Here is a 15,140-nt window from a genome sequence, read left to right on the forward strand (position 1 = left end):
ATAAAATTATACGTCTACTCAAACAATGTCACATAAAATAAAACGAAAGAAGTATTATTTATTGAGGGTCTTGTTAGATCTCTATCTATGGTAGGAACCCCACAATTTTATAATGTGATAAATCCTTGTCCAAATGTTTACTAAGGATCAACCAGTAAATTGATGATTAAGATCCCTCTTACTTTCTTGAATCAACAAAAAAAAAATGGAAGGTCAAAGCTCAAGTCTACAAGTTCCATTATTGTCAAATCAAGAAACAAACCATGATTTTGATACTATTATTACTAATAATGAACAAGAATATTGTAGAGGAGAAATCATTGAAGAAATAAAGAGGCAATTAGGACTTGCTGTCCCTCTTATAGCAGTTAATATTCTGCAATATTGTCTTCAAGTTATTAGCATCATGTTTGTTGGTCATTTGGGTCAATTGCCTCTCTCTGGTGCTTCTATGGCTACTTCTTTTGCTTCAGTCACTGGATTCAGTGTTTTGGTAAGTTAACTTCTTTTGTTAGTTACTATTGTTTGTTCAAATCATCTTGAATGGTTATTGATTGGATGTGTATGTTGCATCAGCAGTGGCAGAGCCAAGATTTTTACCGAGGTGTCGTAGACACACTTAAAAAAAATAAAACTAAAAGTTGACTTGACTAAATGTATAGAGGCGAATTCATGATTTAGAGTGAAGTGAATTCATGTTGCTATTGTTTGTTCAAATCATGCTTAATGGTTATTGATTGGATTTGTATGTTGCACTTAGTGGCGAAGCTAGGAATTTTAATGAAGGTGTCATGATATTAAAAAAGAAGAAGTAGATACACTTAAAAAATAAAACTAAAAATTTTTACCTTAGTAAATGTATAGAGGCGAATTCATGATCTAAGAGTTAATGGATTCAAAATGTGATAACATGTGTCAATTTACTATTGTATGGTTGTTGATTGGTTTTGTGTGCAGCTCGAACAGGGGTGAATCCATGATCGAGAGTTAGTGGATTCATAGTGTGATTAATGTGTCTGATTTCGGTGCTTGAAACAATTTTGTCCCGTTCTTGTTATTACTATATCTCCGGGGTCGATAATTTTATATGAGGAACTACTGAACTCACTCACTTGATGTTGTTGCTCTTCATTTTCTCGTGTTGAGGTTTATCCTATAGAGTTATTCAAATTGGATTAGTGAACTGATGGATTTATAGTTTTGCTCGCAAACCTAACTGTAATTTAATTATGTAAACCAATAGTTCAAATCACAATCATAGATAGGGAATTCCATTTTTTTGTTATATGTATACATTATTCGAGTGTAAAGTAATAGGTTCAGTTGAACTCGTAGAATAGACGAGTCCTCCTCTGTGCCCGAATGAGCTAATTGGGTGCTAGTTCACAATTTTTTTGGTAGTTAGGAATGGGAAGTGCACTGGAAACACTATGTGGGCAAGCGTATGGAGCTAAGCAATACCACATGCTTGGCATTTACACACAAAGAGCAATGCTAGTTCTTCTTTCCTTGAGCATTTTGCTTTTACTGATATGGTTCAACACTAGCACAATTCTCATAGCTTGTGGTCAAGACCGTGATATATCTAACGAAGCAGGACAATTCAATCGATGGATGATCCCAGGCCTTTTCGCGTATGGCATCCTTCAATGCCTCAACAGATTTCTACAGACTCAAAATATAGTGATGCCCATGATGTTGACTTCTGGTTTCACGGCTTTGTTACACATTCTTATATGTTGGCTTTTCGTGTTCAAGATTGATCTTGGAATCAAGGGAGCTGCTTTGGCTAATGCCATTTCGTATTGGATTAACGTGTTTTTATTAGCTGGTTATGTTAAATTTTCCCCGGCTTGTTGAAAAACTTGGACTGGTTTTTCAAAGGAAGCTTTGGACGACATTCTGGATTTTATCAAGCTTGCCATTCCTTCTGCTGTTATGATTTGGTAAGTGTAATCTCATTCTTTTTCATTAATCAATATGTTCAATGTACTTACTTGTTAGTCGTTAACGTGCTTATGCATAGATGTTCTTATTCTTTCCAATCCATTACTAGCCATATCTGTTATGGATTAACTGGCCTTTTTAACGTATTATCGCTCTGGTTTCAGTTTCGAATATTGGTCATTTGAGATGGTTGTTCTGTTATCTGGCCTTCTCCCTAATCCTAAATTAGAGACATCAGTGTTATCGATAAGGTTCGTGTTCTATTAACATCCTTTATATTGTTTACTTTGCTTTGTATAACTTTACACAGGTTCTTTTGAAATTCATTTCAGTCTCAATACTTGTTGGATGGTGTACATGGTTTCAGTTGGACTTGGTGGTGCTATAAGGTAAGTCGATGCACGGTGCTCACATGATCTAATATGTATGAACTATAACTAATTGTTTCTATCAGCACAAGAGTTTCAAATGAATTGGGGGCTGGTCGTCCACAAGGAGCACGATTAGCTTTACATGTAGTCGTGATAGTGGCCATCTCAGTAGGATTGATAATCGCGAGCACCACCATTTTGGTTCGTTTTGTGTGGGGGAAACTATACAGCAACGAAGAAGAAGTGATCAAATACGTTGCCAAGATACTGCCTTTGCTTGCCTTATCTGATTTCTTGGATGGCTTCCAATGTGTACTTTCAGGTGGAAAAGTACTCGACTGATCTTTCGTTTGCTGTATTAAGAACGACAACGTTACATGCTAGAGGAGTATGCTCATTTTGCATTATTTTTTTTTCCAGGGGCTGCTAGAGGATGTGGATGGCAAAAACTCTGTGCATTTATCAATCTTGGAGCTTATTATGTTGTGGGATTACCTTCTTCTGTTCTCTTTGCATTCGTTTTCGATACTGGAGGCATGGTACATCTCTATTACACTTTTAACATCTCCTAAACTAACTACCCCGAATCAAATCTCATCGATCGTTGTCTTTGATTTATGTTCATACTTTTAGGGACTATGGATGGGGATCATTTGTGCATTGCTGGTGCAAAATGTGGCGCTTATCGCGATAAATATATGCACTAATTGGGATAAGGAGGTATATGCATATAGATTGCTCATTCCCTTTTACTTAGTAGAAATATAAGTGTAATCCAATCCTCACCAGTTGTGAAAGCAACTCTTTTTACCTTTTGGTTTTTGGTACCTACATTGAGTCAGACTAATCCAAATTCGCGTCAGGAAGTCCCACATTGAAAGGTAAATTTTTTTCTAACAAAGGTGACTCTCATATCCAAGTCTTGACATCGAGACTTCTGGCTAAGGATGAATGAGTGACTATTCCCACCCCGTGTTCGGAAAGCAAACTTAGTTTTGTTTGATATGCTGCCTTTCTTTTAATGAATAAACAACAATTAATTATTATTTTTTTGCTTTCTATGAATCTATGACTAACATAGACCTTTTTTTTTTTTTAATCTTTGATATTAGGCCAGAAAAGCTGTAAATAGAGTTCAAGGCTGTGGATTAGTTGTGTGACATTTGGAGAGAAGGTAACATTTTCGAATTATAATATATATATATATATATATACTTTCAAAATATTATGTATCTTAGTATCTTACCACTAATTAAGAGTTTCCTACCATATATTGAGGAAAATATACTTAATTACATATATTTTTGCTATCAGATACACTAAAATAGAAAGAGAGACAAGCGAGATTTTGTTATGTATTCTAAATACACGTGGGTCACACTAGAAATATGTATGTGGTGTAATTCACATGTATATGAGATACTAGATACATAGGAAAGTAGCGAGCAAGCTGGGATAGAGGCAAGGGAGGCAAGCGAAATTTGCTATGTATCCCAAATACATGTGCATCAACTTGGATACAATATATCAAGAACAAATTACACTCAATTTTAACCTCATGAATCTCGAGATACATATATATATTTAAACGCACCATTAGAGTATATCTAAGTAATTAGCTTCTAACTTTTGAGATTTACGCAAGTTTTTCTAATATTTATGTATGCATGTCAATTTCACAAATCATTTTGCTTCAAATTAAGGTGGAAATATGACTTCAAAATGGGCTGATCAAGGCCTGTGGGATTACTGGGTTGTAGATTTGGTGGGCCGCTCAGTCTCACCAGGGCTCTTTGTATTGATAATTGGGCTGATAATCCCTAGATTACAACAACAACTTTGGCAGGAATTATGAAGAGGAATTTTCAAAAATAGTTATAGTTTGAACAATAGTTATAAAGAAGATTTTTCATAAATAAATATCGTTTGCACAATATTTATGAATAGTAGTTATAATTTATCTAATTACAATTCACAACAACTATTTTAAAAAGGAGAGAGGCGAACAAACTGTATCTCAGATATATAATTTGTATCTTAATTGGAATTGAGAGACACATATACACACAACTCCTCTCTCTCGAATTTCGCGCGCCTCTCTCCTCTCTTTCCTAATTTCATATTAGTTTTGAATTTGAAACATATATTGATACACAGACACATATATTGTTTGACTATTTATGATAAATCAAACAAAATATCAAATTAATCATATCAAAATCAACAATACTAATATAAATGAAAAGGCCATTTATATATCTAAAATTTTCATGATTTAATTTTATCACTCGTAAATCGTAATTCTAAAATTGAGTGATAAAGTAAACAAAATTGTCATCAAGTTAAGAGCAGGTAACAAATGTAGACTTTGGTAGTCACAATCCCTTTTAATTTTCTTGGATCGCATACTTATTTCTTGTCGACAAAAAGTCATTTATGTCAAATTATTAGACTTTTAAAGCACACTAATGTGGTAGCTAGTTAATATTATAATTATCATTATATTATATTTAGCGACTATAATATATATAGGGGAGGGGGAGTTTAGCCTGAAAATTTGGCCAGAATGGTAAAATAACATATTTCACACTATGTTATTTATTTTTTTGAACATTTTTACCCTTTTAACTTTAATCCCTTTTAATTAAAAAATGAGGAAAAAAATCTGTTTATTTTAAAATAAAAAGGATATTATAGACTTTTTAAATTTCTGGCCAATGAGCATTACCCATAAATATAAATATTTATAACTAGTATTTTGTATAAATGTCGTTAAAGGCTTTAGTGACATTGAATATAATAATAATATTTCAATTGCCGTTAAAATATTTTTGCGGCAATATTAAGTATTGCCGCTAAAATAAATCTATTGTAATGTCTCTTTTATTGTAGTGTACTTATAATTCTTCAAATCATTTTTCAAGATATAATATTAAACATCAATTAATATGAGCATTATGATAAAATGATTATTTTAATTGCTATTTCTTGATAGACATATAAACTCTAAAATGAATAAGTAAAAGCAAACATAGGAAATAATAATATTGTATGGTTTTCGAGGTAGAAAGAAGGATGATTGTATAATCAAATTCAATTAGAAGGTCAAATACACATAAATATTACTTTCTCCGCTTAGTTTTACTTATTTACTATACTAAAAATAGGTGTTCACTTTAAAAGTTCAAAAGGTAATTTAGTTATCCTTATTATCAGTTATAATCATTTTTGAATGTATTTATGAAAGCATCGAATGTATTATATTCAAAGAGCAACACAACAAACTTATAATTTTATGTATTGCTTTTAAGGGATGTGTCAAGTCAATACAAGTAAAAATAAATGAATTAAGTGTGAAATAATTTAGTATGGATGCCCATTTGCATCTATAATTGTAGAAATATAACTCCAATTATTATTCTCTATTATTATGTCTATATATAACTTCAACTACATCCTGACTTTAGGGGTTAACTAATTAATGGACTTAATTCAAATTAATTACTGTCAAACACTTGATTTATGAAGATGTGACCTATGTTTACTACTCTACCAAACAACCAATATTGAAAGGAAATAAAACAATTAAAAAAGTTCACGTGATGCACATGTTATCAATTTTTCTGGATTTAGTTTAATTTACTGCAAAATTGTGCTAATGATGAGTTGCTTTGTCTTTTATCGTGCCAATTTTACATAAATTTATCTGCTAAAAATTATTAAAATTAGTAAATAATAAATATAAAATTATAATTTTAAAAATATAAGATTTATGATAAAAATTTGAATGTTTAAATTATAAAATATAAATTTTGAATCCGCTTCCGATGAGAATCTCCTATAGCCAAAGGAGGAGCTAGGTGGGGTTCATGGATTCGGACGAATCCATTAGCTTTTCGGTATATTCTATATTTGTATTAGACAATTAATTAAATATATATGTATATTAATTTGTAAGTCTCTAACAAAATTAATTGATGATTATTAACAAAATTGAAAATCGTAAACTTTTAATTTCGAATTTGCCTCTTGAATTGATAGGTAGGACGATTTAAGTAGTGTGACGGTTTTGTTGACCAGCCTCAAGATTTTCTATTATTATAGAAAAAATAGATGCAGCTAGAGCAATCCCCCTTTTGTTGGATGAATCACAATTCACGTGGTTGATAATTGATATATCCACTTGGAAAAGTCAAATACGATAGTTACGTATCTTATTAGTAGATACATGTATCTTGTAATATATAGTGTCAGGTTAATTTATTCTAAATACATTATATCCAAATAGATTTATCAGGGGTGTACCTACTCTAGGGTAAGGGGTGTCAAGCGATACCCCTTAGTCGAAAAATTACATTGTGTGTAAAGGTCAAATTTTGGTTTAAAAAATATATATACAAGTATTGACATATCTTGACATAAGTTAGAAGTTTAGTATAGTGACTGTAAAAATTCTTTGAGATCATATGTTCTTGCCCTACTAGCCTCATAATTATATTTTTACTACACCCCTTAATGATAATTCTGATCCGCTATTTGGATCCACATATATTTGTGATACAGAACAAATCTCGCTTGCTTCTCTCTCATGTATGATACATGTATATAATGTGTCAATTTCTTACCAAACAGGCATAATATGTTTTAAAATAGTTATAATACATATATATTGCATACATAATTCACTTTTAATACATATTGCAGATTTATCATAGTATTGCTATACATTGCTACAAATGGTAATAAATAAAAATTATCACTAAAATCAGTAATTATTTATTAAAAGACACCTTTTAAGTAATTTTTCCAAGAAGGGACCTAAATAATTATGTAAAAATTAGGCAAATCACATAGTATAAGAAAGAAATTACTTCCTATCCCTACTCTTTCATTAATTACCAAAAATTCCTTTTTTAGTGTCTTTCGGATACATAATATTGCAGGCGGATACTTAAATTATTAAGTTGTTGTTATCAGCTTTATGCGTTAAATAAGGGATTAAAACGAAAATTATAATTGACTCCCACAAATCACGCGCACGTTTCTTCTTTCAACCAATCAGTCGTTCATAAACCTCTAACTGAATTATAATGTTTAAATTTCAAATTATGAAACCTTCTCCCTGTTCTTTGAAAAAATAGTAAAAGTTTGATTCAAACAATTTTGGAATGCAATTTTGTGAAGATTCGAAATATTCTGGATCATGGGAAAGTGATGTTACGAGCGATACAGAAGTGATGGGATAGTAGTTGGGGAAAATATTTCGTTCGTGAATCTTATTTACATTGTTTGTCTTGAGAGAAAAACTTGTTCATGTGGTAGATTTCAATATGACGAGATACCTTGTGTGCACGCAATGACCGTTTTGAAGAAGAAGAATATTAAAGATGTACACCTCTACTGCTCTGATTACTATAAACATGATGCATTAACAAATACTTATGCAGTTCCAATGGGACCAATGCCAGACAAAAGTGATTGGACAGCTCCAGAATGTGTTTTGGAAGAAGTCGTCTTGCCACCAAGATACAAAAAAATGCCTGGTAGACCAAGAAAAAAGAGGAAGAAAAATCCAGACAAAAAGCTAAGTACAAAAACGAATTGTTGTGGACGTTGTAGACAAGAAGGTCACAATATAAGAACATGTACTTTCTTTCCAAAAGATTCTTGATGATTACTTTTTTAGAATTTTTTTGCTTCATGTGTACTAATTTTCTAGATATTTTGAATCTGCTAATAAGATATTATCATTTGGTGTGATTTTAACTTTATATAAATGTTGCAAGCGACAAACTGTTGAATATGCATTTTTTGCATGTATGGCGTACTTTCGATCTCTCCTAATGTTACTTTTCGAGTCTCTGAACAACAACTTCTGAAAGCCCCATAGCCTATAATAACCACCATATGTAATTAAGTAACAAATGGAGAGTATGAAAGGAATATGTAAAAAAAAATCATTTCATTGCTGATTTGATGGTCAGTACCTAAAAACTTTACAACAACATAACCACTTGATACTAAATATATTGAATTGTTTTATACCTAGTGTAAAACATATTGTATCATGTGTTGGGGTATATAACAATTAAGTTATTTGATAATTTATTTAGTATCATATACGTTATAGTTCAACTATATTTTGTATCTGATAATAAAAAAATGTTAGTTGTTATGATTTAAATCAATGTTACAAGATTCAACCTGTTAAAGGATACTAAATATATTGAAACTTAATTGTTTTGTACCAATTGTAACATATACACAAATTTGTTATTTGATAATAAAATGTGTATTATATACATAATAATTTTATGAATATTGTGTATCTAATAATAATATAGTATCATATGTTGTATTTTACATCAAGGCAACCACATGTTAATAGATATTAAATAAATTGAAAATTAGTTGTTGTTTACCAAGTGTAAAATATATAGTATCAGATATTTTGTATCTGATGGTTATATTGTATCAGCAGTATTGGTGTATAAGATACAATTTGTAACAAGATACTATATAGTAAACTATATATATTGGAACAATAATTAAAATTGAAATACAATTTTTGACAAAAACAGTCTTCAAATTAATAATTACTTAGAATAATTGTGTTGAAACGGGAAGAAATATTACAAAATACTAATTAACGTATCTTCAATACAATAAACCATAACTATTCTACATTAATCATTACGCCTTCTGCTGGTGTAGTGTAGCCACTCTTCGGCCTTGTAGGATCGTCATTATCGCTAACATATCTCACCTTGAACTTGTCCATACCATACTTCCATAACAGTGTTGCATATCTATTGCGAAGATGGTCACTCCGAAAACTAATAGATGGAATGTTGATTTCGTCTCTCAGGTATTCAGCTCAAGTTGCATTTGGGGATATTTAGGTATGGGGCAAATATGGTATCCTTGAATAACTCAATACCTTGGTCCTTTATTGACAAGACTAAATCTTCAATAAAATTGGAGTTGTAGGTAGGACCAAACTTTAGGGAGTTCTTTGGAATATGTTTAATTACATAAATCATATTCTGCAATTATATAAAAATGATTTTTATCAAACATAAAAAAAGTACATGATACATTCATACTTACAGCTAGAAATGCTATACTATTACAGAAATATAATGATGTTTCGCTTTAATTGATACTAAATAACAAGAATACATAAGAGGTACACAAAATCAATTATATTGTATATACAGTGACATAATTCAATGTGATACAAATATAAATTCTCATAACCATTTTTATTCTTTTAAGTATCATATAGAGAATTATCATTGACTATGATGCACAGTACCAAAATCAACCTAGATGCCAAATTGTGAATTAAGCAAGTATCTTAGATACAATAATGTTCATTTCATTTGATACTAAATAACAACAAAACATAAGAAAACATAAGAGGTTCACAAATTCAATTATTCCTTATATACAGTGACAAAAAATAACCTACAAAGTAAATGTGATTTGAGTACTTAACTTCGATACAGTTCTCTTCACTTTTGATACAATAACAGTTAATAAACAAATTCGCAAAAAATTAATGTATCTGAAAAACAACTGCATATTTCAAAGAGGATACTTAATTAAAAAATAAGAAATTATTTATCATCAGATTAAAAAAAAAAAAAACAGGGGATACATATATGATAAAAATTGCATACCATGGGTAATGTTGGTCGATTAATGGGAGGGGCAACCTTTCTACCCCTTTTTTTGGGGGGTTTTAGATCTTTTGAAGTAGATGCATGTACTTCTTTTATCGATTTTCTCTTGCTAGAACTTTGATTTGTGGTCGTGCAACCTTTTAGAACTCAATTCTTTGTTGTTAGGATCTTCTCAATAAAAAAATAGAGATTTGTTAGATGTTAGATGCATAATGCAAGAGCCAAAACGATTGATACACAATAAAAGAAAAATAAAGGCGGAAATCACAATGGAGAAAATGAGAAAACCTAATTTGAACTCTAAATCCGGTTGAATAGTGATAGGATTCTTTTGAAACTCAAAATTGTTTGAATTTGATAACTGAAATTGTAATGGGAGAGATTGAGGGCGAAAATTAGGGAATGGGAAAGGTCTGATTTGGCTTCCAAATAATAAAGTATCCGGTTAAGTTGAATTGGAGGAAAATAAGGGATTTTTGTATTTTAATAAAAGAGTAGGGAAATAATGAGAATAGGTAAAGTAATGTTGTGTACTTAAATAATTTGTCCAATAATTATCCATTCAATTGTATAATATATATCGATTACTTTAGCAGGAAAATACATAAATATACAATTTAAAATATCATAATCTCTAAAATTCCTTAACATTTTAAAAAATTACATCTCTCCCTTCTCGGATAATTCCTACTCCCTCTCGAATTAAGTAATCTATCATTTGAAATATATCGGACAATCAAAAAATGCATCTGACAAATTTGATTTTTTTTGTAATTTGGAGAAACTTTCAAGATACAATATAGGACAAATTACTTAACTACACTCCTTTACTTAACTTAATATCTATTTATCCCTACTTATTTCAAAAATTTCAAAAATCTCTTATTTACCTATGTATCCCGTGCACAACGCTATGTATCCCGTCGCTATGTGGAATGTATCAAGCGCTATGTATCTCGTGCACAACGCTATGTATCCCGCGTGTACCCCATACACAACGCTATGTATCCCGCTATGTGAAATGTACCAAACCTAATGTATCTTGTGCACAACGCTATGTATATTGCTATGTGAAATGTATCAAACCTAATGTATCCCGTGCACAACGCTATGTATCCCGCAAACATCATTTTTAAGTGATTTTTGGTAAATAGAAAACTAGAAGGGATAAGATGTTATTTAGTACTTATAATATGTGGTTCCTATAATTTATACTAAAATATAATTGTCGTCTTGAATATTGTGAAGATCCAAAAGGTTGGGCTCTCACATAATTCAGAGTTGGGCCTCTTTTCTCATACAAGCCCACATAAGCTAAGGTATGTCGCTCGTTCTTCTTCTTCTCTCTGATGTTGAGCTCGGAGCTGCAATGGCTTTGAGAAATCGCCAGCTATGGCAGCAAACGAAGATGATTTACAAAGTGACTATAGATTCTTCAGTTCGAAACCGAAAGTAGATTTGAGGAAGCTGAGGCCAATGATTCTGAAAATGATTAAGGATCGGGCGAAAGATTATCCAGTAAAATCCCTCCTCTGTTCCCTCTGTTCTAGCCCTATTGTCGTCATTTTTAAGTTCTTTAATTTGAGCTACTTTTAACCTTAGAGAAAACAGAGCAGCCATGCTCTATCATTCATGGAGAAAACCTTTATGCAACAGAGGTAATTTCTTCCCTTTAATCCAACTGTTTGCTGCTTTATCGCATGGCCATGTAGCTATATTTCATTCGTGCGCTTCTATTCCCTCTAAATATCCTTCGTTTCGCAAAAAGCCATCGGTTTCTAAGAAGCGTAAAGTTGTAATTTTTAGGGAATTCAGAGATGTGAATAATTTAAACGATGCTGTTTGTGTTTTTCATCAATTGGTCCGTAAAGAACCAGTTCCTTCTGTTGTAGAGTTCGCAAAATTGTTAAGGGTGATGATTAATATGAAAGAATATGCTGTTGTTGTTTCGTTTTTCGAAGAGATGAGGAAGTTAGGGATTCCCTTTGATGATTATATCTTGACTATTGTGATTAATTCTTTTTGCTTGCTGGGTTGTGCTGAAAATGGGTTTTCGGTATTGGGTGTTTTTTTCAAGAGTGGTGTTCAGTTTAATGTGGTTACTTTCAGTACTCTTATGAGGGGACTTTTTGAACAAAATAAGATTCAGGATGCTATGTGGTTGTTTAGGAAGCTGGTGAAAGAGAAAATTTGTAAGATGGATGAAATTATGTTTGGTACAGTCATGAATGGGCTTTGTAAACAAGGGCATACTCAAACAGCTCTTAGTTTGTTGAGGATAATGGAGCAAGGGGATGCCAAACCTAACACAGTTGTGTATAGTATTGTTGTAGATGCGCTTTGTAAAGACCAAATGATAGGTGCTGCTTTCAATCTTTTCAATGAAATGAAGCGAAAAGGGATTACTCCGAATGTACTTACGTATAGTTCACTGGTTGATGGTTTCTGTAAGTTTGATCAGTGGGAAAAAGTTAGGATGCTTTTGGATGAGATGATGTATCTTAATATTTTCCCGAACGTGCACACGTTTAGCATGTTGGTAGATGCATTTTGTAAAAAAGGGATGGTTGAAGATGCTGTGGAAGTGTTAAAGATAATGGTCCAAAAAGGTGAACATCCCGATGTGGTTACCTTTAACACTATAATGGAAGGGTATTGTTTGCGCGATGAAATAGATGTAGCAAGGAGAGTTTTAGACTCTATGATTGATGTTGGTGTCAAGCCTGACATCTTTAGTTACAATATATTAGTCAATGGATATTGCAAGCAGAAGAAATTAGATGAGGCCATGCATTTATATTGTGAAATCTCGCAAAAGGGGTTGAAACCTGACATTGTTACGTATTCGACTATCTTGCAAGGCCTTTTTGAAGTTGGTAGAGTTGAGTGTTCTGAAAATTTCTTTACTGAGATGCAAAATGCAGGCCATAGTCCTGACATTTACACTTGTGGCATTATGCTTCATGGTTATTTAAAAAATGGACATGTAGAAAAAGCAATGTCCCTCTTTCACAGGTGGGAAAAACAAAAAGAAGATACTTATATTTTGATCTACAATACAGGCAATGATGGGTTTTTTAAAATTCAAAAGCTTGATAGAGCTCGCTCTATTTTTGATAAGCTTTATTCCGTAGGGTTGCATCCTGATGTTATAAGATACAATGTAACAGTAAATGGACTTTGTATTGAAGGTTTAGTAGATGAAGCCAAAGAGTTGCTAAGAAAAATGGAGGACAATGGGTGCTTACTGGACAATGCCACTTCCAATCTTATTGTGCATGGATTTCTCAAGAGTAATAAAACTAATGAAGCAATGACCCTTTTGAAGGAAATCATCCAGAGAGGTTTTCCAGCTGATAAAGTCACTATGTCATTGCTAATAGAACTACTCTTGTTAATAGGGGAAGGTCCTTTTTTGCTTAATATGATACCAAAACTTCATCTAAGAAATGAGAAATGAAGCTCCTTTTCCTCTCACTATTGAACTACTTGAGAGCTTGACTACAATTGGGAAAACCAAATGATGATAGCACTCGAAGTTTAGTTAGCTTCCAATAATGGTTGACTCGCCCAACTGTGAATCCACGGAGCGGGTAAACATGATGAAATCTGAAAATAGGAAGTTGTCTAAGAAGAATGCAGAGTTGCAAAAGCAAGTGAGAGAGCTAAATCAAAAGCTTCAGGCGGCTCAGCAGGGAAATGGTCGTACACAGGAGCAACTGGTGGTGTCGAGTCAACCTCAGAAAGCTGGGCCTTTTGGAACTGTCAAAAGTTTGAGAACTAACCCTCCTGTTATGCCTGATGAGTCAGTGAACCCAAGATTAGCAAAGCTCTTGGCAGAGATTGCAGTTGGCAAAGAGGTCATAGTTGCACTTACTAATTCAAATGTGAAATCCATGTTGGAGGTTTGGTTCAACAGTATTAAAAAAGTGGTTATTCCCAATTATCTAGTCGTGCCTTTAGATGAAGCTATAGTGGAGTTCTGCAAGGAAAATGACATTCCAGTTTATAAAAGGGACCCTGATGAGAATGTTGATTTTATTGGAAAAAGTGGAGGCAACCACGCTGTGAAGTTCCGAATTTTGAGGGAGTTTTTGCAGCTTGGTTACGGTGTCCTCCTGTCTGATGTCGATATTGTGTATTTGCAAAATCCCTTTGATCATTTATATCGTGATTCAGATGTTGAATCAATGTCAGATGGTCACAATAATATGACAGCTTATGGTTACAATGATGTTTTTGATGAACCATCAATGGGTTGGGCTCGATATGCACATACAATGAGGATATGGGTTTATAATTCTGGTTTCTTTTATATTCGGCCAACGATTCCTTCAATCGAGCTCTTAGATTGGGTTGCTACTCAGCCAAATTCCTGGGACCAGGCAGTTTTCAATGAAGAACTGGCTTTTCCATCACATCCTGGGTATATTGGCCTTTACGCTTCCAGGAGAAGAATGGATATCTACCTGTTCATGAATAGCAAGGTCCTATTCAAGACTGTACGAAAAGATGCTAATCTGAAGAAGTTGAAACGAGTTATAGTTCATGTAAACTATCACCCGGACAAATTTCCTAGAATGAAAGCAGTTGTTGAGTACTATGTCAACGGCAAGCAGGATGCTCTGGATGCATTCCCAGATGGTTCTGTATAGTAGCAGCTGCTGAAATGGACCTTCCATTGAGATCTAGGCCAGTGATATTCCATGTCTTGCTATTTGTGTTTTCATACAGGTAGGCTCAGTTGATTCCCCTTTTGGATCAATGTGTTCTTTTTTTGAGAACTCAATGTGTAATACCAACTACATTCTCTTTCGCCACAGTAGTAGTTTTATTCGAAAATTTTGCAGTGTTTGTTCCTTTCTTATTTTGTGGCTTGCTCATATTATATATTCTTTGGTTCATCTTGTCTCTTGAGTGGCTGGCTACTGCCTACTGGAAGCACAGAGCAGCAAGGGCATTGAAGTAACGACTCTGTTTGCAAAAGACCTTTCAAACCTATTTAGTTATCGTCCTCATTTAAAGCCATATAGCTATTATTTGATATTATGATGCATATAGACATTTTAGATGACTATTATTTAGTTTAGGTATTTAGGCATCTTGACTTCTTTTAGCACTAGAGTTTGTGATG

The 15,140-nt window shown here is 32.8% G+C and overlaps 2 protein-coding genes and 1 pseudogene across 2 annotated transcripts; all 3 read left to right on the plus strand.

Moving 5' to 3' along the window:
• Positions 1 to 190: 190 nt before the first annotated feature.
• On the plus strand, positions 191 to 3,508 carry LOC125813380 (protein DETOXIFICATION 16-like; annotated as a pseudogene).
• An 8,116-nt stretch (positions 3,509 to 11,624) lies between these two features.
• On the plus strand, positions 11,625 to 13,556 carry LOC125813365 (putative pentatricopeptide repeat-containing protein At1g12700, mitochondrial). The gene has a single exon (XM_049492862.1). The coding sequence runs from the start codon at positions 11,625 to 11,627 to the stop codon at positions 13,464 to 13,466; it is 1,842 nt and encodes a 613-aa protein (XP_049348819.1). The 3' UTR covers positions 13,467 to 13,556.
• Positions 13,557 to 13,563: 7 nt separating this feature from the next.
• On the plus strand, positions 13,564 to 14,697 carry LOC125813421 (arabinosyltransferase RRA3-like). The gene has a single exon (XM_049492926.1). It carries the CDS (start codon positions 13,564 to 13,566, stop codon positions 14,659 to 14,661), a length of 1,098 nt encoding a protein of 365 aa, XP_049348883.1. The 3' UTR covers positions 14,662 to 14,697.
• Positions 14,698 to 15,140: the final 443 nt, after the last annotated feature.

Source organism: Solanum verrucosum, unplaced genomic scaffold (assembly GCF_900185275.1).
Source record: "Solanum verrucosum unplaced genomic scaffold, falcon-dt-bn FXZP01000203.1, whole genome shotgun sequence".
Classification (NCBI taxonomy): domain Eukaryota; kingdom Viridiplantae; phylum Streptophyta; class Magnoliopsida; order Solanales; family Solanaceae; genus Solanum; species Solanum verrucosum.